Source organism: Lissotriton helveticus, chromosome 5_1 (genome assembly GCF_964261635.1).
Source record: "Lissotriton helveticus chromosome 5_1, aLisHel1.1, whole genome shotgun sequence".
Taxonomy (NCBI): domain Eukaryota; kingdom Metazoa; phylum Chordata; class Amphibia; order Caudata; family Salamandridae; genus Lissotriton; species Lissotriton helveticus.
Genome location: NC_136065.1, coordinates 168986249 through 169010738, shown reverse-complemented (window position 1 = coordinate 169010738; position 24490 = coordinate 168986249). Strand labels below are relative to the sequence as shown.

Here is a 24490-nt window from a genome sequence, read left to right as displayed (position 1 = left end):
GCCATGGTGGCGTCCAAAGACGCCAAGATGGCCGACTCTCTCAATGTCCCGGCTCGCGCGAGGACTCCATGCAAGCGCCGAAGATTAAGTGCCGTATTGCGATGTGGTATAAATCCGGACTGGTCCGGATGAACCAGATCGCCTATAACAGCCACCAGACGATTAGCAAGAACTTTGGCCAGGATCTTGGGTTCAGCATTTATTAGGGAAATAGGCCTGTACGATTCACAGCGGTCACGTGGCTTACCCTCTTTATGTATAACCACTATGGAAGCCAATCTCTGGTCAGGAGGAAGAAACCCTTCCACCAGTGATTCCAGAAACATAGATCGCATATACGGTGCCAGTACATCCGGACGAAGCTTGTAGAGTTCTATAGGGAGTCCATTAGGGCCAGAGGCCTTCCCGGAGCGAATCGAACGGATAGCGGTCGCAACTTCATCCGCCGTAGGCGGAGCCTCCAGCAGGTCCCGCTCAGATTCAGACAAACATGGTAGCGAGATATCGCGTAAAAGCATGTGGGAGTCCTGCTCCGGTCTATCGGACACAGGGGAGTACACCACCCGGAAATACTCGGCGAACCTCTCAACAATCCCAGCAGGGTCCGTGATACTTTCACCATTCGCGTCAACTATAACAGGAACCACTCGACTCGCGCATTCTCTCCTATCCAACCAAGCAAGCAAGCAACTTCCCAGCCTTATCTCCCACATCATACAGACGTCCCTGCTGTTCACGACTCATCTCCTTCGCTGCATCAGTCACCAGAGCTCTGTACTCATGTTGTTTTAGGTCCAACAGATGAAGCCTCTCAGGGGAGACTCCAGCATCCAACTCTCCCTCAAGAACGGTAATTTCAGTCTCAAGACGAACAACCTCCTCTCGTCTACATCTCTTAACAGTGCCAATCGACGAGAGGGCCTGCCCCCGAATTACAGTTTTGTACGCCTCCCACAAAGAGACAGAAGAGGATACTGACCCCACATTTTCGGCAAAGTAGTGATCAATTGTCTTAAGTAGTTCCGCTCTAATCTTGGGATCACGGAGGTACCATGGGTTGACCGGGGCCACTCGACCCTCCGATCCCCCATGTGCGTTCACAACCAACCACAGTGGGGAATGATCCGAAATACCCCTGGCAAGATGTTTCACCTCCCCTATACGGGAAGTCTGAGAGGAGGGCATCAAAACATAATCCAATCTCGAAAGGCTGCCGCGGGCCCCAGAGTGGAAGGTATACTGTTGTTGCCCAGGATGATGTAATCGCCAACAATCGGTCAGCCCCAGCGCCTCCATGAAGTCCCCAAGCCAGGATTGGAACTTAGCGAGAACTCGGGGAGGGTAACGATCACACATCCCAGATACTACTGAATTAAAGTCTCCCCCGACCACAAGCAAACCCTCGGGGACTCCCAGAATCACTCTTCCCAAATCCACATAGGTCGTAGTTTGAAGACCTGGGGGTATGTAAACAGAAAATAGTGTAACCACCCTACCCTCCCAACGCCCCACAATGGCGGCGTACCGCCCTCTATCATCAAGTATAATGTCGTCAACAGCTAGGGGGAGGGAGGTCCGGATTAGAATGCCCACTCCTCTGGAGCCAGAAGTGAAACCTGAGTGTGCAATGAGACGATAGCCACGCCTATTCATGGCGTGGCACGTATTACCCAGCAAGTGCGTCTCCTGAAGCAAAACCACATCAGGGGACAAGCGTCTCAGTAACTGCAAGACCACTCCCCGTTTAATTCTGTCTCCCAAACCATTGACGTTCCAACACAGTATCCGTAGTCCCCTACCCCCCATCCCAGAGTCCACCCCAAGTCTCCCCCCACGCCAGCCGCGACACCACAACACAGAAGATCATCAGCATTATGCCTTGAAAAAAACAAAGAAACACATCCCTGAACTTCCCAACCCCCCCAAAACAACATCATACCCCCACCCCGCACCCCTGCGTTAGACTCAAAAGCCACCCCAACTCGCAGCGTGCCTGTCGCCCTAACATACAACTAATCTACGAAAAGAACCCCAGAGGAGGAAGTCTCACCCGCCCCTCACCCACACCCCAGTAAGACAATGGAGTTGCAATCATTATCAGTATAGCATCGAACCATTGCCGAAAGTCAAAACGTTGGTCCGGGAGCCGATGTCGCTCCCTATTCCTGCTCCGTCGGGCCGCCCTCCGCTCCACCGGAAGGTTCTGATTGTTCAAACCGCCCTCGTCCCGTAGGTAGCGAGTCCAACCAGTCATTAGCCGCTTCAGAATGGTCAAAGAAAAATGTTCTATCATTGTGGACGACACGCAATCGAGCCGGGAAAAGCATGGCATATTTCATGTCCCTGTCTCTCAGTCTCTTCTTCACTCCTTGAAATCCTAGCCGCTGCTTCTGGACTTGTTGGGTGAAGTCCGGATAAAAGCTGACCGCAGCGTTCTCATATTCCGTGGGGCCTGATGTGCGGGAAGCCTGCAGTATCACATCCCTGTCACGAAAGTTGAAAATCCGCGCAATGATGGGGCGCGGAGAGGCACCCAGCTTGGGCGGGCCACCCGGGACACGGTGGGCCCGTTCTACTGCAAAGAACTTGCTCAGGCCCTTGGGCGCTAAATGATTTAGGACAAGGTCCTCCACCAGTAGGTCCACAGCTGACGATTCCGTCTTCTCCGGGACACCGACCAGTCGGACGTTGTTCCGTCGTGCTCGGCCCTCAAAATCGTCCAAGCGACGGGAGAGATAGTCACGGGCGGATCTCAGATTACCGACCTCCGTCTGTAGGTCAGAGACGTCGGCGATGAGACTAGTAGTCTTCAGGTCGAGAGACTTGACCTTTTCGTTGGTTTTTGCAAGATCCGCCCTGATTAGATTGACATCTATGGCAACAGTGTCCAGCTTGTGGGTTAGTTTAGTTTAGTTTATGACATTTGTTGAGCGCTTGGTTGCACAGAGAACAGTGCGTCCCCGCCTCATACTGTTGTCCCATCGCGGCCTTCATCCCAGCAATGGCGCACATGACTTCTTTCAACGACGGGTCATCACCCAGCAGGGATTCGTCCTCAATGCCGGCCGGGGGTTTAGCCATTCCGCTCGGAGAGCTCTTAGTGAGGGTATATCGGTCCATGACGTTGGATTGGACAGAACCTCCTCGAGCTGCCGGTCTGGTCTTGCGCCTCTCCGCTTCAGGCTTGGTGGCCATCTTAGGTCGTGTGCCCCGGAGGGTAGTCTGAGACCTAGTGAAAATGGCTATACTCGATGTGCCCGCAGAAGCTCAAGGAATAAAGTGAGGACCAGTCACAAGGCAAAGAGCAAGAAAGTCCACATCTCCAAGCGATGTTGCGAATAAATGAGTGAAGCAAGCAACCCGGGCGACCAAGGCAAGGTCAATGACGTAGGATCATCGAAACCGAAACCGAAAGTAGAAGACCGGGCAAGGGAGGTTAACGCAGGCCGTTGTTATTCAATTACTACCTGGCTGGCAGAGTAGGCAAGCCCGGGGCAGTGCCATGGAGCAGGCCGCAAATATTCAAAAAGCCATATCTCAGGTTCCCGGAGACCAAAGCGAAATCCGCCAACGGATAAATGATCAGCAGGTTCACGACCACAGAAGCCCGTCGTCCAAATCAGGATTAGATGCAGGATAGTCGATGGAGGTGGCGAAGGTCCGGGAGCTCTGAGCTCACGCGACCATCTTGGGTGCGCGCTAAGCTCCTCCTCCGATGAACTATTTTTTAAAAACATTTTCTGAAGATTCGTCAAACGGGGACAAAGTTATTAGTAAACCCAAAAATGCTCTATCAAAAGCAAGTCTTAATTTTGCTATTTTCTCTACTGTCTGCAGCATTCTTGTTACAGGTCATTTAATTCTAGGGTAAACCACTCTGTAAAATTAGTTCAGATCCAGGTTATTTCTGGGGTGCATGTCCAGAACTCACTATTCTAATTATGACAATTGTTTTATTTATAGCCAATAAAATTGAGTTTATGTCCCTACAAGTGGGTCAGGAAACAGGTCTGCTAATCATATCTGAATGTCTTATATCTTTATGGAAATTATGGCACGTTGATTTTTTTTTATAAACTCTTTTTATTGTAATTATTATCAAGGCACAAATTGGTCGAGTAGTACATACAGGCAATCAATTCTGACATCATCGGCAATATGGTAAAGTGCGCAACAATGGTACATACAGAATAGTTGAGTGCAGTGTTCCCCTCATGAACTTCCCATCTCCCCATCCTTGCCCTCTTCCGACTCACTGTTCTTCTGTGTCCTTGGCGGCTCACAATTGTATCCCCTGAATTTGTTCCATGCCCCCCATACCTTGCGCCACTTCTGAGGACATTCTCGATTAATGAATGCTGCTTTCTCGGCCACCATGGCTGTGTCTAGATCCCCACACCATGCTGTGAGGGTTGGCGACTCTCCCGCACCCCACTTTTGTGCTATATTGCGCTTCGCTATCATTATTCCCAGCGTGGCCCACGTTTCCGCCAGTGCGTGTTAGATCGTTCGGTTCCCACACATTCAGTAAGCATCGTCTAGGCTCAGGCGTGAATGAAATTTCCACCATCTGTGATATAGTCCTCATGATCTTCGCCCAATATTCAGCGATCCTCAGACATTTCTACACTGTATGAAAAAAATGTTCCCTCCTCCCCACATCATCTTAGACAGTACGGGTGTGGTGCTGTTCCTATTTTATGTAGGGTGTGTCTCGTAAAGTAAGTTCAATGAAAATTTCTTTGCAGCACTAGCTTGAGTCTTGATGGTATGCCCACCTTACGCGGGGAGGCCGTCGCCTCCTGCCATTCAGAGTCCTCGAAGACCCCCACATCCCGAGACCACTTTTCTCTAAAGTGACACATTTGGGTCAGGCAAATTATTTACTAATTTGTGGTAGGTGAGGGAAGTTGCCCGCTTCTGCATATGCTCTGTCAGAAGTCTGTCTTCTAGGGGGAGCGCCCTGGTTTTTTTAAAAGCAGCACACAGAATTTTATGTTGACAAAAGCATTATGTTGTTCCAGGGTACAGTACGCCATTTGATGTTTAAACGTTTACGGCCTGTACTGGACACTAATTTGGCACTTCCATACAACCCGTTCCTTACTTGTATTCATGGGCAGAGCATGCAGGAACGCACTAAATAAAAATGTCAGAAGCAGAAAATATAGGCTCTCTGCTGTTAAGTTCTGGAAATTGCCTGCTGTTGTCATACATTGCTTGAAACAGACAGACTACGGCATATGGGAGTTCAAGACAACTTAAAAAAAACAATTAACAAAGGAAGGGTGATGAAAATGCCCATCAAGAAAAGGTTAACCGTGAAAGGGGAAAAACCCCAAAAATATAAAGTATTGAGTCGTTAACTGATGCACCCTGCAGATAGACTAATAAAAACGGTAACATGTTGGGAACACCTCTTGACGAAAAATAAAGGGAGGTGCATTGTGTCTCGCCTAAGATTAAGGTGAAACAACCCGTTATAAAAATAGGTAGAGCATGTTGAAAGAGTATTTGCATGCAGCTCCTAGGGATTTTTTTTAAACGCTTGTTACCTGTTCTTAAGCCCTATGCTTGTGACTCTGCCGCAAAATGTTTAAGACAGGAAGACTTCAAATGCCCATTAACCCTTGCCAATTTTGTAATAGCTGGTATTACCCACCTGGTATCAAGCCACAATTCCCTGCATCTGCAACCACTTGGCTCTGCAGTGCATCAAAAGGACTTCGAGAGGAACAAGCCCGTTCTCCCTGCGCTCATGGCTCAGTCCTGGGGTTACACAAAGACCTTACAAAGCTCAACCCGACCCTAGCAGGGCCCACAGCAGGGAGCCCAGGCCCCGCATGAAACCCCAGAGCGTTATTGCTGCAGATGGAGTGAAGCCAAGAAGTAAGCACATTACTAAGGTGATTGAAATTACGGGACACCCTTTTGGATCGATTGGCTGCTACAGAGGGCGCACACAGACCCTTTGACCCTGTGCCTACCCTTACAACTTGCGGAACCCGCTCCGCGGGTCCCGCTGCGCAAACCTTCCACCTGTGAAGCCTGGACTGTGCACTCTTGCACTGCGTGCGTTGGGCAGGGCTGCGAGCGAGCGGGGCCGGACTTCAGGGACCAGAAGCCTCGGCGACCCGCGCCTCACACCACCTGGCCGCTCTCCCTGTCCACCATGCCCCGCCCGCGCACTTGAAAGGTTCGGGAGGAGGAAACGACGTGGGACACCCTTTTGGATCGATTGGCTGCTACAGAGGGCGCACACAGACCCTTTGACCCTGTGCCTACCCTTACAACTTGCGGAACCCGCTCCGCAAACCTTCCACCTGTGAAGCCTGGACTGTGCACTCTTGCACTGCGTGCGTTGGGCAGGGCTGCGAGTGAGCGGGGCCGGACTTCAGGGACCAGAAGCCTCGGCGACCCGCGCCTCATACCACCTGGCCGCTCTCCCTGTCCACCACGCCCCGCCTGCACTGTATAGATACAGGTATTTAAGAGAAGGCTTTCCACCGCAGCGCGCGGGAGCGTCCCGGGAGAAGCCCGGGACAAGGGCGGGACCGTCTAAGGCCGTCAGAGGCCGGATTAGGCCGGGCTGGGCCCACTCCCTTTATCTTGTTTGTACACTGGTTTACATTTTTCTCACGGTTCCCCCAGCCCTGCACCCACTAAGATTAATAATGCCTTCGCCGGCTAGGGAGGGTACGCCTATAAAGTTGGGAGGGTCAAAAACCAGAACCCTGGAAAACTACTTCCCTCGGGCGGTGGGAGAAGGGGATAAGGAAAGTACCCTGACTAAGCTCAGGGCGGAGCGTAGACGCTCCATAGAAAATATGAAAACTAGACCCCTCGGCGAAAATTATACATCAACCAGCGAGGAGCCCTCCCCAATGGATGATGTTCCCCTACTGCTGAGGGACTGTGCCAATAATCCTGCGGATCCAACTATCACTTTAACTCCCGTTAACAGCCCGATTAGGGAGCCTATTGATCTAACTTCCCAGCCCTCACCGGCTATTAAAGCCAGGAAAGCTAAACCTAAGCTAACCTCTGTGCAAGGGGTACACGGGCCCCCACCGAACAAACGCAGGAGGAAGTCGAGGGGCGGTCAGGGCAAAACTAAAATAAAACTTCCCCACTCAGAGTTTGGGAAATCATTAAAATCTTTCCCATCAACTGTGAGGATAGTGAAGGAGGTACATTTAGCGCCCCTTGAAATGGCTGCCGCTGTCACTGTCTCGACAGAGACTATGGAAAATAATGTTACCAACGCCCCTCCCCCTCCAGCTCCATTAGGAAATTTAGAATTCCTGCTTAGGTCCCTGTTACTTCCAATTAGCGAAAGTATTAAAAAGGTCGAGATTAGACTTACCATTTTGGAGGCTACACTAAGTAGCATGAAACCAACGTCCGGCACTCAAGGCAGATCCCCAAAGACTACTGCCCCCCTTATGGTTCCCCAGAAGCCTCCTAAAGGGGCAGGTAGCTCAGCCCCTACCCAGGCTAACACGGTCGCCGCCCCCTCACAACCCCGCATGACTAATTTAGATTCAGCTCATCCCCCTAACCCCAACAGGCCCACTTTGCCTGCAGGTCCAGCTCACTCTACACAAACTCGTGATAGCACAGTCCCCCCACCCCTAATGAAGCCTCCTTCTAGGCCACGCAGGCCCAATCTCCCCCCAGAGGCAAATGATTTCACGGTAGTCATGGCTGGTGTTCCCCCACTTGAACCTGGCGAAACTGAGAACTTCTGCTCTTTAAAATGTAAGGTCATCAAGTGGTTGAATGTGAACAGACCCCTCCCGGCACATTTGAACAACAAAATCATTATGGTGAGAAGGGTGCCCTGAGTGGGTAATACAAATAAATCCATAATAGGGGATTGTATATTGGTGAATTTTAGAGACTCTGGAACTGTTCTGCATATTTGTCAAGGGAGGAACAGATCAGCGGAATCAACAATTCAAACCCTTCATGTGTCTTTCTTTTTCCCCCCTATACCTGTAAACCCTAACCAAATTTATGACAACTGGACAAGGGTCACTCGGAAGGGTAGACACCATGACTTTCACATGCGGCCACCACCACATCGTCTGGAGGTACCCCTCCACTGCTTTAATAGATTTGGTGGGCTGAGTGGACTTGAGGGGGTAGATTGACACACGGGTAGTTGTGTTAACACAACGGGAACTGTGCCTGCAGGAGAGGTAGAACTAGGGGATTTAAAATATGATGTGGAGCAGCAAAACACCCAAGCACGATTAACTTCACCCTATAGGGACAGGGGGGCGATGGTAGACGAATTTTCGACCATAGCCATTGAACCAACAGGGGGAAGTCATGTTCTAGAAATGGGAGGGGAGGAGTCGCTGGAACAATCTGTGTCACATGGCGAAATAGAGCAGGTCAACGGGGAGCTGAAAATTATCTCCTGGAATATAGCAGGATTGGCAGCAAAATTCAACAACACAGAATGAGGCGATTACATTAGTAAATTTCATGTAATCAGTCTACAGGAGACATGGGCTCTTGATAATAATAAGTTTCATATGCAGGGTTATAAATGCTTTTTTGTCCCAGCGAAAAAAGCTAGATCAGGGAGAGCTATGGGAGGTTTATCTATTTATGTAGATTTAAATCTGCAGGGGAGCTGGACCACCCCAGATTGGAACTCCCATGTTATACAAGCTGTACGGTTTATCGGGAAGGGGCTAAGATTCTCCGTTTTCAACATCTATAACAATGGGGACGGGGAACATCATACTACATTTATAGACGAATTGGAAGATAGAATGGGACAGGAAATTTTGGATCAGAAAAAGGGACAGGCACAAGCTTTGTTGGTCATGGGAGATTTTAATTGTCATTTATGCCCAGCACTGGCCCCAATTGATGTAGATTGGTCCCACTGTCCTGTAAAGAAAGGGCCGCATTTCTCCCACACGCCGGATGGGTTAGCTTTTAGCAAGCTTCGGCTCAATTACGATCTAGAGCACACCATAAATATGGTGGATGTGCAGGAGGATGGAAGCCTACCACGCACATTCAAGGGCAGAGGATGCTCATCTATTATCGATTATATTTTGGTCTCTAGATCCCTGTTAAGGAGAATTATTAGTGTAGGGATTGAATGGAGCAGTTTTAGTGATCACAACCCCGTTGTTTTGGGGCTGATGCATCAGGTGGGTATAAAAAATAGACTCCAAGGCATAATCATGGAGAAAGCAACAGACCAGGGCAGGAGATTAAAGTGGTCCAAGCTAAACGGGGAAACTTTTTATAAATCTCTGATGGACTCTGGTAAATCTGCCATTGATGACTGCCTAGACATGGACATTCAAGGCCCAAGGATACTTGATGCATTCGGCCAGATTGCCGATCTTATAGATGGGTTATTAAAAACCAGCGCTCCCACTAAGATCCATTGTAACCCACGATGGTTCGATAGAGACTGCTCAAAGGCTCTGAGGGAGCTCAAAAACAATCTTAAAAATAAACCTAGGGATGCCCAACAAATTATGGAGTGCAGGAAGATATATAAAAGGGAAATCAAGAGGAGGAAACTTGCCCTGCAGGGAGAAGCATGGGCAGATTTGAGAGAAGCAGGGGAAAAAAGGGATATGTCAGGTTTCTGGAGAATTATTAATCAACCCACTTTCCAGGAAAATAACATCCCGGAGATAGGGCATAATATCCTTCCCGAACAATGGGTCTCTCATTACAGGGGATTGTACAATTATGAACCTGGAAATATTGAAGAGCACCAAGAGATCTTATATCAGGACTCCACAGTAGTATTCACCAACAAGGAGATTACAGCTGGGATAGAGGGATTGACAAACAATAAAGCCCCCGGCCCTGACGGAATCCCCCCTGACTTGTTCCTAAGTTGTGTAGAACTCTGGGCTCCCATAATGACCAGGGTTATAAATACAGCCATCGTTTGTGGCCTTCCATCATCCTGGTCTAAGGCCATAATTGTCCCCATCTTCAAGAAGGGCAATAGGGATGACCCAAAGTGCTATCGACCAATCTCCTTGATCGATGTATCTGCCAAACTCCTGGGAAGGGGGATCCTCAACAGATTGTCCGAGTGGTCCGAAGAAAATAACATCTTCTCGGACGCTCAATATGGATTTAGGACGGGGAGGTCCACCAGTGATCAATGCCTGAATCTCTATATGCTGACAGCCAAATACACCTTGGCAAGCAATGAATCCATCTATATGGGGTTCATGGATTTGGCTGCAGCATTCGATCATGTCAATAGGGAGAAACTCTGGGTCATGATGTCCCTCATGGGGATAGAGGGCGGCCTAATCAACATCCTAAGGGAACTTCACAGTGACACTTCGGCCAAGGTTCGCTTTAACAGGGAGGGGGGGTTGACCGACCAATTTCCCTGTAACAGTGGGGTTCGGCAAGGTTGTATCCTTGCCCCCTTTTTGTTCTCCCTCTATATAAACAATTTGGAGCAGTCTTTGTTAAATTTAAAAATAGATTGCCCAAGGGTAGGATCGCGTCAAATCCCTGTTCTGCTTTACGCAGATGACGCGGTCCTGCTTGCTCGTACACCTAGGAGTTTACAAATCCTGATTGATGGATTTGTTAAATTTATGGGCTCCCTAGACCTTTTTGTTAACTTGGGAAAATCATACGTGCTTCTGGCCGGCAATAAACCCTGCACTAAATTCACGTATAAGATTGAAAATCACATAATTGAGGAGGTCAAAACATTCCCGTACCTAGGAGTAACTTTTGATGGCGCTTTACAATTTAAATCTTTAGTTGAGGAGCGTTGTGGTAAAATGATTGCCACTAACGGGGCGATAGCAAGCTATGGGAGGAGGCTTGGTAGATGGTGCCCCGAACAGGTGATGAACCTATATAGCTCCATATGTTGCTCTAAAGTAATCTATGGGGCTGAGGTATGGGGTTTTGTTAGCACTGCAAAAATCCAAAGGGAGGAGAATAAATATCTAAGAACCACCCTGAGGGTCCCCCCAAGCACCGCGGGTTTTATTGTGCATAGGGAACTAGGGAGGCCCTACCTAGAAGATCTGGTAAAATTAAGGCCAATTATGGCCTGGTTAAAAATCTGGGTCAATCCTGATGCGGCTCTAAGCAGAGATATCCTAAATGATTGCTTGGGAAGGGATAAATGCATGAGAATACCTTGGCTCAAGTATGTAAAAAGTACGTTAGAGGCCCTAGGCCATATGAACCTTTTCACTAACCCTGCAGCAGTTGAAGCTCAGCACAAGACGCAAGTAAAGAAAGCTTTTTTAGCGCAAAAACTGCAGCAGAGAACTGAGGTGGAGGGGCTTAAAAAGACTGTGAGGGCTCATAATCTGGTCAAGAGCGTAGAGGGAATGGAGCCATATTTGTACCTCATGCATAATGCCCAGGACAGATTCCTGATGTGCCGTTTTAGATTAAATTTACTCCCATATGTATTGGCATCACCAGCAGGATTCTCATCAACCATTGAGCAGAAGGGATCCTGCGGCTGCGACAACAGGTCTCCGCAGGATTCCCTTCACTTCGTATTACTTTGCCCCTTTTTTACCATGCCTAGGCGTAGATTCCTTGCGGGAATTTTAAAACAGGCCAATTTTGAACATGCTAACGAGGCACTAATCTATCTACAAAAATCATCTGACCCACTGACACTGTGTTGTATAATGAATTTTATTAAAGTGGCGGTCAGATTAAGGGTAACCAGAGGAGAAGAATAATGTTGGAAATTGTATTATTTAAATATGTCACATTTTCTTCCCTTTTTTATCATGTTAATAGTTATTATCATAATCAGGATTTGAAATGATTTAATGAACTTTTTAATCATGTATATATGTATGTGCTTTTATGGTGATTTTTAATCATCGAATAAAGAATCCTTGACTTGACTTGACTTCGAGATTTTCATGGGGGGAGGTTGGGGTAAGATACGCATTATGTTGAACATTTTCCAAACGGGATGGTGCATAGGCATCTGGATATTTATGGAGAGCGATGCTACTTCCTGCAAACGGAAGTATTCTTTTGAAATATTAAATGCTAGTAATAAATACAAAATGTTGGAAATTCAAAATAGCAACCTAATGACAGAAATTATTTTAGAGTTAACATATTATACTACCTCTAGCTAATGTGGAACACTTCATCACTTTGAATAAATACATGTTTTTCGTTTCACAAAAAGCAAAGACAATCATTTTTTTCTAGTCCTTACCTGGGAAATTATCTTTTTTTTCTTATTATTTGCAGCAGTAGGCCCTGAAAACAGTTTCTCAAGTGCAGCAAGAGCAGCACTTGCTTTTGCAACTTTCTTATTCGGGCCTGCTCCTCTAAACTTCTGGCCATCAACCTCCACCTAAAGTATGAAAACAATGAGAATAATTTAAAATCACGAAAAGCAGAGATGTCTCTCAACATGGAGTATTAGTTTACGCATATAGAACATATGAATATGTTGTATTTAGGCACCATGTTAAATATTGTCACTAACAAGTGTTCGCTTTATTTCATAAGCACATAAGCTACTACACAACTGATAGGTAGTAGTGTTTCCTAAGAGGGAAAGAACCGCACATCAAAAAAGAAAATTGTATCTTTAACTAACAATAATGAGCGTGAATAATTATTATTTTTAGCTGTATGTACAGTGGGGTGCTCAGGTAGCCTCAAACACCTATTACCTAGAGGTGCTGTCAGCACCTTATAAAATAACATGCATATCAATACACAACCATTGCTATGTAAACCAATCCAAGAAAGTATTTGACAAATACTAGTCACAGGTTAAATCCATGTACTTCTAAGCATACGAGGATAATACAATGAGACAAATGCTATGTAGAGCATTGAGATAGTCCACGAGCGTCATCATTAGATAATTCTTTTATTTGTTTCCTAAAGATTCCCAGCACACGATTTAGCCGACACGTGTTTCGTCTGTACTCAGACTTTTTCAAGGCAAAAATGGGAATAATGAAGCAGTAAAATCCAATCTGGATCTGTCCAAGTGGCACGTCCGATTGCGTGTTCACCAGCCCAAAATGTTCATGTGGTGTAACCGATGGTCAAGAAAGGAAACAACTGCAATAAGGTACACGATGCAATAGGTACCAAACTCCAAATGATGCAGCTGTGCACTGCTAAAGTCTCACCCCGTGAGTTTTGTCGCATGTACTTCCAAGTAGTAGAATTGTATTTTAGTTGTATATACCAAATGCAGTGGTCTTTGCAGTTCTTTCCTGGGTGGCAAGTTGGCCACCTAGTGAGTACTCAGAGTGGTGAGAAGGTGGGGAATACCTCCTTTCGGAACTAGGACTCTCACACACCCAGCAAGCTAGGTGTCATGCCTCATCATATAGGTCTGCTCCTCGTCGAGCCGGCACTGCAATGATCGACGGGCACCCCTAAAGGGGCTCTTTACCGTCCTAATATAGCCTAATCTCCATATCTGACTAGCTTGATGTTGATATCATGTGGCAGAGAGGTATTCAGAGGTAAGAGACACACTTAGAATGTGATATGGATGAAATCACGTTGTTTTTACCACTTGTATAGATTCAAAGAGGTTGTGTACGGTGAAACACACCCACTGGAACCATGTACCAATATCTCCATTTGTTTTTTTATCCTTTTCGTTTGTACTCTAGGTTGGCTGCTTTTCTCCGGGGCAACGTCCTACCGAGAGAAGAAGTGGTATGTAGAACCACAACACACAATGTAGATAGTTTTCATTTAGTCACTAGGTCCTCAGGAATCGCTAACTGATCTATTAGAGACATTTTATAGGCGGGAAACATGTTGACCACTAAGGGGTAGAGCGTAATTTTTGTCAGATTAAAACAAAATAGTCGCCCTCCTTCTTCTTTTTACTTTTTAATCAGGTTGCGACCTCTCCAGAATAAAAATAATAGAGGATTCCCTTACCTGTTTTAACCCACACACCACATCTACATCTTACCAGGCCCCTCACACCCACGGCACCTTATGGCAAGGAAGAAAAGATCTCCGATAAAGCACCCCTTTATGGGTGCCCGTCGAGCATTGCAGCGCCAGCACGACGAAGAGCAGACCCATATGATGAGCATGACACCTAGCTTGCTGGGTGTGTGAGGGTCCTAGTTCCGAAAGAGGTAATCCCCACCTCCCCACCACTCTGAGTACTCACCAGGTGGCCAATTTGCCACCCAGGAACACCGTACCTCTTGTCTTCTAGTTCTATTTATTTATTTATTTTGAAAGTTTTATATAGCGCGAACAAGATCTTTGCAGATATCAGAGCGCTTTACAGAGGAGGGGTACGAGCATGTGAGTGAATAACCATTGGGGTGGGGGTGGTATATGAGGGAGCATAGACAAACAGATACATCAATAATGATAAAAGTACAAATAAGTGGTAGCATAAACAAACAGGCAAGTCAATATCACACGTCATACAAAAATGCAAGGGGTTCGCACAAGTGGTACAGCTCGGTATCGAGTCTTTGAAGTTAATCCCCAGTAGTAATTCAAGTACATTTAGCCATGAGGATAGCTTTTACTTCTTTCTTAAAAAGTATGGTAGAGGAGATGAGCCTAGTTTCAGGAGGGAGTGAGTTCCAAATCCTGGGTGCCATTCCTGAGAAAGAGCGTTTATAGGTTTTTTCCTTGCGGAACCTTCTAGGCTTTAGCAAAAGATTGTTAGTGCCTCTAGTGTTTCTGGAGCCTCCAGAAATCGTCAGCTTCTGAGCGAGGTATCCTGGTGAGCTCAGGTGGACAGCCTTGTGCGTCAAGCAAGCGATTTTCAGATGTATTCTGGCTTCAAAAGGCAACCAGTTCAGGGATTTGAAGTCACGGGAAATGTGTGAGTGTTGTTTTGATCCAGTGATGAGTCTCGCTGCGGCGTTTAGAGAAGCTCTTATGGGTGCCGTAGTAGCTAGGGGGAGAACGCAGAGGGCGATGCTGCCGTATTCTATTCGAGGTATGACTAGTGATTGTACCGCAGTTTGGAAGTCTTTGGCTGGAAGGAAGGGTTTAAGTTTCCTTAGGGTGTTGATTTGGTAATTTGCTCCCTTAGTTGCTTTGTTGATGTGTTCCTGCATGTTGAGATTGGTGTCCAGTGTTATGCCTAGAGATTTTGCTGAGTCCACGATGGGGGGTTGAACTTTGAGTGCCGTTAGGTGTTTAAGCCAAGTTTGTGCGGTAGTGATCTTCGCAGGAGGTGAGACAGAAGGAACTCTGTTTTAAGAGCATTGAGTTTGAGATGATTAGCGGCCAGCCAGGATTGAGTGCTTCTGATCGTTGAATTCAAGAGCATGATGTCTTTGAGTGATTGTAATATGAGATAAAGTTGGGTGTCATCAGCGTACATGTGGAAGTGAACATTGGATTCTTGTAGCAAGGTGGTGAGAGGTTCCATAACTAGGTTGAACAGAGTTGGGGATAGGGAGGATCCTTGTGGGACGCCTAACGATACAGGTATAGGCGAGGACATCAAGTTGTTACTCTTGAATTTCTGCGACCTGTTGTGTAAAAAGGACGTGAACCACTTGAGCACAGTTCCAGATAGACCCATTCTTGTGTTTAGTAGTTCGAGTATATTCTCATGTTTGATGGTGTCAAATGCAGAGGAGAGATCAAGAAGGATGAGGAGGCAGGTATCGTTTTGATCTAGGATTTGAAGGGCGTCGTCAATTATGTGAGTCATAGCAGTTTCTGTACTGTGATCTGCTCGGAAGCCTGATTGATGAGAGTTGAGGAGATCAAACTGATTAATGTGTTTAGTCAATTGTATTTGTGCGCATTTTTCCAACAGTTTGGCAAGAGTCGGAATATTGGTAATGGGACGGTAATTGTTTAGGTCAGAGGGGTCGGCTGTAGGTTTCTTTAGTAAAGGTGTGACTTGTCCAACTTTGAGGGAGTCGGGAATGGTCCCTTGTTGAAGTGAACTGTTAATGATTTTAGTCGAGAGTGGAAGGAGCGACGGGGTAAGGTCTTTGACAGCGTTAGCAGGGAGGGGGTCCGTGAGGTGATTGGATGGTTTCAAAGTGCTGAGCAGTCTGTCAATTTCTTCTTCCGAGTAGGTGACAAAGGACTACCATGTAGCATTGTTTTTTGGTTCAGTGGGTGCTATGCAGTGGGGTTTGGAGTAGAGGCTTGCGTCAATGAGGAGATCGTTCTTTATGTTGTTGGTTTTTTGGATAAAGAAAGAGGCGAAGTCTTCGCAGGAAGGTGCTTCGCACATAGTGCTGAGAGGTTGGGGTTGTTCCTTGGATTGTGTTCCGATTAGCTCAAACAGCATTCTCGGACGATTTTTGGCTTGGTCGAGCTGAAGAAGTCTGATTTTGAGCGTTTAATTTTCCTGAAGTAGGCATTTCTCTTTTTCTTCAGGGATTTTAGGTTCAGTGCAGAGGGAGCTGATCTCCAGGTGCGTTCTGCCATTCTCATGGCACGTCTATCGTCATTGAGACTCCCATCATACCAAGGATTGGAAATTTTTGCGGAGGCTCTTTTTAGCTGTAAAGGTGCGGCTTCATTAATTATTGAGGTCATAGTGTTGAGATAGTGATCAGTCAAGGATTGGCCGTCTGTAACGCCAGTAGGAGGAAGTAATAGGTTGCAGCTGTTGGGGGGGTAGAGAGTTTGAGTTGAGTTTTTTCATGTCTCTTTTCCAGACTTTGGGCTTGGAGGATTGAACAGGGTTAAATTTAACTTTTTCATTGATGAAGAATGTGATAATATGATGATCTGACCAGTCACAGGGTTGGATAGATTCGAGTTGAATAGAGGCCTCTTTGGAGATGATAAGGTCGAGGATAGAGCCTTTCTCGTGAGTCGCACTGTTGCATATTTGAGTGAGGTCAAGGGCGTTGAGGAAATTTTTCATACCTTTTACCACCGCGTCATTGTGATCGTTCCAGTGGAGGTTGAAGTCACCAAGGTATATTTGTGTGAGTTGTCGCCCAGAATTGGTTGAGATCATATCCATGATTTGTTGGGAGAAGGTAAGGTTGTCGCCGGGTGGGTGGTAAATGCCGTGAAGAGAGCATATCGGTTTGCCCTCACTGATAATATCGAGGCAGATGTATTCACAGGAGGTTGGGGAGGGTAGGGAAGGAGAGGTTACTTTCAGGACAGAGAGGTTGCTCCTGTATATACATGCGATTCCACCACCTTTTTTTTGCCAGACCTGTCAAGTCTAGTGATGTGGTAATTGGGGGAACCAGAATGTCCATTATGGGTGTAGAAGATTCAGTTAGCCACGTTTCAGTCAAGATGATTAAGTCGATATCCAATGTTAAGATGAGATCAGCGATTGCGGAGGAGTGTCTAGAGGCCGATTTGCAGTTGAGGAGGGTACATTTGAGACGGGGTGTGTCGAGGGTGGAAGGGGGTTCTAGAGAGAGGGGGACTTTACTCAGGTTACTAAGGATAGCGGTTCTGTTTTTCAGTGTGGGGGGTCTAAGGGGATTTGAATGAATTGTAGGAATGGCGAGGAGAGTGTCGGGTGTGTTGCTATGGGGAGCTGGGTCGTAGGAGCGGAGGAGGGTGATTGTGTCGAGGTCCGAGAGAGGGTTGCAGGAGCGATGGGGGCGGTTTTCGAGATTGTGAACAGGGATTGAGGTCCGGTGCGGGGGGAGTTGAGTGCGAGAGTTAACCGCCCGGGTGGAGGACCTGTTGGGAGGGGTGTTGATGGTGGAGGCAGGTGAGGGGTGCCTGGGGTGTGTGCCGAGTAATTGTTTGATGATGTGAATGTCTTCTTTGAGCTGGAGGAGGGTGTTGGGTGAGGGGTGACTGGAGTGTGTGCAGAGTAGTTGTTGTTTGATGATGTGAATGTCTTCTTTGAGCTGGAGGAGGGAGGCCATAATGTAGTCCAGTGTGGGATATGTGTTGGAGGTGGGGATGGAAGGGTTGGGCGTGGATGACATAGTGGGGAGGTTGGTGGTATGGATGAGAGTATTGGTGGTAGGCGGAGAGTGCAGGGTGGAGGATGGGCGTATGTTAGTGTTGATGGGGGTGTATGTTGGGTAGTGGGGGGTGAGAATGGGGGGGGAAGAGGGATTGTAGATGGTTCTTTTTTGAGGGGGTGGAGTTGAGCTAATGGAGGTGGCGTGTTCTGTGTGATTAGTTAATGGTTGGAAGTGGGGGCTGAGCATGGGGGGGATAAAGGGTGGGGTTTGTCTTTGTGCGTGTTGATCTGGTGCTGATCTAGGTTAGGCGGGTTGCGTGTGGGAGCTGTGGTGTCAGGGGTGAAAGGAATGGGAATGAGGGCTGGTGTATGGGGGGGAAGGGGTGAGGTTGGTGTATGAGGGGGAGAGATCTATGTCTGTGACTGAGGGGTGTGGGATAGCTACAGTAGGTGGGTGAGTGACTGAGGTGCGGGGGGTAGAGGAGAGGTGCATGTCGTTTTGGGGCTGAGCTAGGTTAGAATGGTTGTGGTTTGGGGCTGTGGTGTCAGGGGTGACAGGAATGGGAGTGGTATGAATGGAGGTCAAGGTGATGGTGGGGGGGAGGGGGTGCCGCTGGTGTATGTGGGCGAGAGATCTATGTCTATGATTGAGGAGTGTGAGGTAGCTACATTAGGTGGGTGAATGTCTAAGGTGCCGGGGGTAGAGGAAAGGTGCGTGTCGTTTTGGGGTTGAGCTAGGTTAGAAGGGTTGTGGTTGGGGGCTGTGAAGTCAAGGGTGATAGGACTGCAGGTGCTATGAGTGGGGGTCCGGTGATTGGAGAGGTGTTGTTTGAACGTGGGGAACAGGTTGTCTAGTAGTTCCAGGTTCCTGTCTGTGGATTGAATTAGGACAATCCCGTTATTGTAGATAGTGATGGTGGTTCTGCCCGGGAAGAGTTGGGATGGTGTGATGGAGAGTGTTAGGCCATGCGCGGATTTCCTGGAGGTGGAGACGGTGAGTAAGGTGAGGAACGATTTTCTCCATTGGGCTCTGCGTGTGGTGTGGAAGATGATATCAATGTTCAGTGAACCATTGACTGGTGAGAAGTAGGTGTCTGCAAAGGGAGTTTCTGGGTGCGACCTCAGGAAGTTGTGTTTAAAGCGTTTAGCTGCTTTTTTGGTGAGTGTGGGTGGGTAGTTGATTCTATATGTATTCTTGCCGATGGGTTCCATGTTGGGATGACGGTATAGGTAGGTGTGGGAGGGTGCACAGTCATAACCAATTGCATGGACCAGAAGCGACGCTAGTGAGCAGCCAGTATATGAGGTAGTAATCGGTGCATACAGAAATAAGGCTTGGAATGGGTGCAGGATGCACAAATGCAGGATGCACAATAATTCTATACGGGAGCAGAATACCAATGCAGACAATAATAGCCAATTGCATGGAACAAAAGTGACATTAGTGAGCGGCCAAGGTATATGAGGTAGTACTCGGTGCATACAGGAATATACGGGAAAGAACAGTGTAATGGGTGCAGGTTGCATCAATGTGACAAGTCTATATGAGGTATTAGTCGGTACATTACAGGAATAATAGTTAATTTCCCAGGTTAGTAACTAGTAACAGGTAGTTAACTACCCAGGGCAAGTACGGTGGACCTTTATCAAGCCCTCATTGTCCCCCTTGTTGTTTACTAACTCCTGGTAGATGAATCACTGAAAATTTCAACTTTCTCGCTATGAGCCAATTCTGGATGGCCTGTGCTTCCATGGATAGGGGGCGAGAGCAGGTGCCCCCTTGCTTGTTTAGATAGTACATCATGGCAGTGTTGTTCGTTAGTACCAGGAGCGCACTGGTTTGGATGGAATGATAAAAGGACTTTGATGGTTAGATGGAGAGCCAACAGCTCCTCCCTGTTGATATGGTATAGTTGCTCTTTGGCTGACCACAGGCCCTGTGTATGTAGAGTACCAATGTGAGCTTCCAGCCCTGAAGAGACACATCTAGTATGATCATTTGATTCGGAGTATCCTGGTGAAACAGGACCCCAATGAGTTTATTCTTCTGTTGAGCCCACCACGGTAGCCAACACTTTGCCGCTTGTGACAGGGTGAGTTTGTTGCCCCAATGGTCTGAGAGTTGATTCCATTGATCCTCCAGGCTCTGTTGGAGTGGGCTCTTGTGCAGCCTGGAATTGGGGACCAGGAATATGCATGAGGACACTGACCCAGTAGCGAAGTCATCTGTCTAGCTGATAGGTGCGGCATGTGGAAGAAGTTGGAACACTTCAGAGTAATTCCCGATAGTCTCTCCTCAGAAGGACATGCTTTTGCTATTTTAATGTTCAGGGTTGCCCCTAGGTGGTATAGTCTCTGAGTTGGAATCTGGATGGATTTCTCGGCATTTACTTGGAAACAAAGATTGGAGGGTCTCGATACAAATCTGGTAAATTTCCTTGCTTGAGAGGAGCTTTTCACCAGACAGGCGTCTAGGTAGGGATAGACTAATATGATTTTCCTTCTTAAGGCTGCTTCTACAAAGGCCAAGCACTTGGAGAATGCCGAACGGCAGCACCTTGTACTGGTAATGCTTGGATGCCACTTTGAACCTCAGGAATGTGCAATGCTTTTTGGGGATTGGGATGGGGCAGTAGGTATCCTGAAGGTCGATGGAACACATCCAGTCCCTCTGATTGAGCTGGGGGCATTCTGCGTTTCTCTAATTTTATGTACTTGTTTAGAAGGTGCAAGTCCAGAATAGACGTGCATTCTCTTTGGGGCCTTTTTTCTTCATGATGAATTATCGAGAATACTTTCCCTCTCCCCTTTGAGAGAGGGAAACCGCCTCCTTGCGCAGTAGAATGAAGACTTTGTTTTATAGTTGCCTTTCTTGATGGCAAGGTATTTCATGGTGGAACTGCCGGAGGTGGGGACTTGAAACCCAGTGCGGACCCCTTTTTTTTAAACAATATTCAGCACCCAGTTGTCACTGGTGATGTTGTGCCACTCGTGTAGATGTTTGATGATCCACCTTGCCCCCCACCAGAATGGCTGCCAGGGATGGGGGAAGCAACACCTCATTGTTTACCTGGTGTCTTGGAGGAATCTGGTTGTTAACTATTAACTCCTTGTCCATGCGTTGATCTTTGGGGTTGATTGTGAAACCTGGCTTGTTGGTGTGTTTGTTGGTGTTGGGACCAGTGAGGGGTTTGAACCCTAGGATGGAAAGGACGCCTGTCATAGGTCCTGTACCGTCGACAGAAGTCCTTCCGTTTTAATAGGCACACGGCCTAGTGTGTGTTTTAGTCAGTTTTCATTTTTGCCCTCATCATCCGTGTGGGAGCCAAGTAATGAATTACAGGCGAAAGGGAGATTGAGGATGTGTTGCTGTGCCTCTGGCTTCAGGCCTGTATGGCGAAGCCATGTAGAACTTCTGACACTTATACCTTGGGAATATCCATGCACCGCAAGGTCAGAGCCAGCTGGGGACGCATTACTTACTTGGTTAGCAATCAGACCTCCTTCTAGCAGGATTTCTTCAAAGTCCTGTGTATCTGCCCTGGGAAGCTTTTCTGTGGATCAGGCAAGTGAGTCCCACTGAGATCTATCGTAGCGACCTAGTAGAGCTTGTGCGCTAGACACGATAAATTTTTTTTTAAAAAGAGGCCGAGGTGCCACACATTTTCCTGCCCAAGGAATCTACTTACTTGCTGTTCCTATCTGGCGGGATGGATGATGAAGCCACAATGGAGTGTGTCTTCTTGGCGCCGGCTATAAAAACTGAGTCCGGTGAGGGGTCGGTTCTCAGAAATAAAGGGTCCTGATCCGGAGCCTTATACTTCTTTAACATTATTTTCATGTTCTGCGATGAGGTGTGGTCTACATGGGTAACCAGGATCTTGTTGGGGACCTTAGAGCGCTGGCCTCTGCCAAGCGGGATAGAGGGGTCTTTGGAGGTGGCCTTAGAGACAGTGTCCTCTGTGGACATCCTTTACGGCCAACTAACGCTCCTGATACCCACAGAAAATCCCACATAGCGGAATTGCTAAGGAGGTCTTCAGAGACCACACCCCCTTTCTCCACCACTCAGCAAACGGGGCTCCTGGCGCACTACTGATTGGGGGATGAAGTCCACTTTACTGCTGAGGGATCTTGGGGGCCAAGACTCCCTCCTGTAAGTCTTAAACAACGGAATTCCTGAGAGCTGGCCGGATGGTCAATTCCCTTGTCTACACCATCCTGCAAACGTGACTATTAGCTAACAAAACACACAGAACTGCACTGAAAAAACAAAAGGTTACAGGGGCGTTATAGTTAGAGATTAAATATTAAAAAAACTTAGAAATTCACTGAAAAAACGAAAGGTTACAGGGACGTTATAGTTAGGTTGACATTTCAATCATATAAAACCAGTGAAATTCAGCAGTTATAGTTAGCTGAGCTAACTATAACTCGCTTCCCTGCAATGCACTGCTTATGACCTCATATTAAATCATGGTCTGATGACATCATTCACAATCTCTGACGCACCCGCTCACACCACCATATAACCTTTCATATACCCACTCCAACTTCCACACTACCATTCTCAAAACCATTGACACACCGATACCAGTACTTACACACCGACTCTCTGATTCATAATGGGTCTACACACACATCCACTCAGTCACCCATACAGCCACTCATACACCAACTCACTCACTAATACAGCCACTGATATATCTATTCATACACCCATGCAGCCACTCGCGCACAGTCAGTCACTCCTCGAGCTACTCACACACCTACCCACTCACCTTTGAAGTTAACCACAGCTATTTACTCACCTATACAGTTATACTCACACCCACTCATTTATTCATACAGATACTAAAACATACTCACCTATAGAGTCACTGACACAAGCACACATATACAGCCACTATCACAATCCCTCACTCAAGACACACAGTCACTCATATACTTCAACACTCACCTATACTGCCTTTCACAAATGTAGTTACTCACCTATATTCCACTGACACATCCATTCACTTACCGACACAGCCATACACACACTCCGTCACCTATACAGCCCCTCACTGACACACTCACTAACCGATACAGCCACTGATTCACCCACTCACTCATCCTCCGGCGCTTCTCTGGCAGCTCACACCCCTGTATCACTGCTGTCACCAGTTGGGTGGCTCAGTCATCAAGCCCCGTCTCCTCAGGCCGGCATAATTCTCTGTGCGCTGTCCGCGGGTGCACCTCCTTCCCCAGCACCTCTTCAGCAGCCCTCAGCCGCACGCAGTCCTCCTGATTCCCCTTGCCTCAGCCATGTCCAGAGATGCAGAGCCTCCTGAAATAGGGTCCAGGACCCCACCCTGCCTTGCTTGTTGCAGTACCACATGGCGGTGGAGTTTTCTGTGAACACCTGCACTACTCTCCCCTTGACAGAGGGAAGGAATGCCTTCAGTGCAAGTAGGATCGCCCAGAGCTCCAGAAGGTTGATATGGAGCCTGGACTCCGCCGGAGACCAGAGGCCTCTGATCTCCGCCTCTCCCATGTGGCCTCCCCAGCCCTGGAGGGACGCGTCCGTCACCACTGTGTGCTCCGGATGTGGAAGGGAGAGGGATGTACAGCTGACCCAATGCTGGTCCGTGAGCTACCACTGCAACTGTTGTGCAGTGCCCTCCGAGATCTGGACGTACTCTGACAGGTCTCCTTGATGCTGCGCCCACTGGAACCTCAGGTCCCACTGCAGAGCCCGCATATGCCATCTGGCATGATTGGTCAGCAGGATGCAGGAGGCAATGAGGCCCAGCAGCCTCAAGGGCATCCTGACCGAAACCCAGGACAAGGGCCAAAAGATCAGAATCATAGCCCGAATGTTCCGGACTCGCTGTTCAGGAGGATAAACCCGAAACTGTGCTGTGTCCAGAACCACTACGATAAAGAGGAGCTTCTGAGAGGGAATCAGGTGCGACTTCTGCACGTTGATGGAGAACCCCAGCAAATGCAGGAGGGAGGCTGTAGTCTGGAGGAGGGAGACTGCCTGGGGCGAGCTCGTCTTCAACAACCAGTCATCGAGATAGGGGGAAGACTGAAACCGCATATCTGCACAGATGAGCTGCGACCACCGCCATCTCTTTTGTGATTACCTGAGGGGCGCTGGTAAAGCCAAAAGGGAGCACGGTGAACTGAAAGTGCTCGTGACCTACCGTGAACCGCAGCTAACACCGGTGGGCCGGCAGGACGGGGATATGAAAATAAGCGTCCTGCAAGTCCAAGGCAACCATCCAGTCTTGCGGGTCTAGTGCAGACAAGACCTGAGCAAGTGTGAGCATCTTGAATTTCTCCTCCCGAAGGAAGCGCTTGACGTTCCGAAGGTCTAAGATCGGACGCAGGCCCTTGTCCTTCTTTGGAACCAGGAAGTAGTGGGAGTAACAACCACAACCTACTTCTGGCGTCGGAATGCACTTGATGGCCCCCTTGGCCAAGAGGACCACAACTTCCTGCTGGAGAAGTGCCAAGTGATCCCCCGACATGCGGTGGTACTGAGGTGCCATGGCTGGAGGAGTAGTCTCAAAGGGGAGGGAGTAGCCCCTGCGGACTATC

The 24490-nt window shown here is 47.9% G+C and overlaps 1 protein-coding gene across 6 annotated transcripts in view; it reads right to left on the bottom strand.

Moving 5' to 3' along the window:
- Nucleotides 1-24490, bottom strand: part of STRBP (spermatid perinuclear RNA binding protein) — a 617908-nt gene that overhangs the window by 91274 nt on the left and 502144 nt on the right. For all 6 annotated transcript variants that reach the window (XM_078641959.1, XM_078641961.1, XM_078641960.1 and 3 more), the window contains one exon: nucleotides 12233-12373. In XM_078641959.1, the coding sequence (XP_078498085.1) occupies nucleotides 12233-12373 (141 nt within the window). The remainder of the gene's footprint in view (nucleotides 1-12232; nucleotides 12374-24490) is intronic.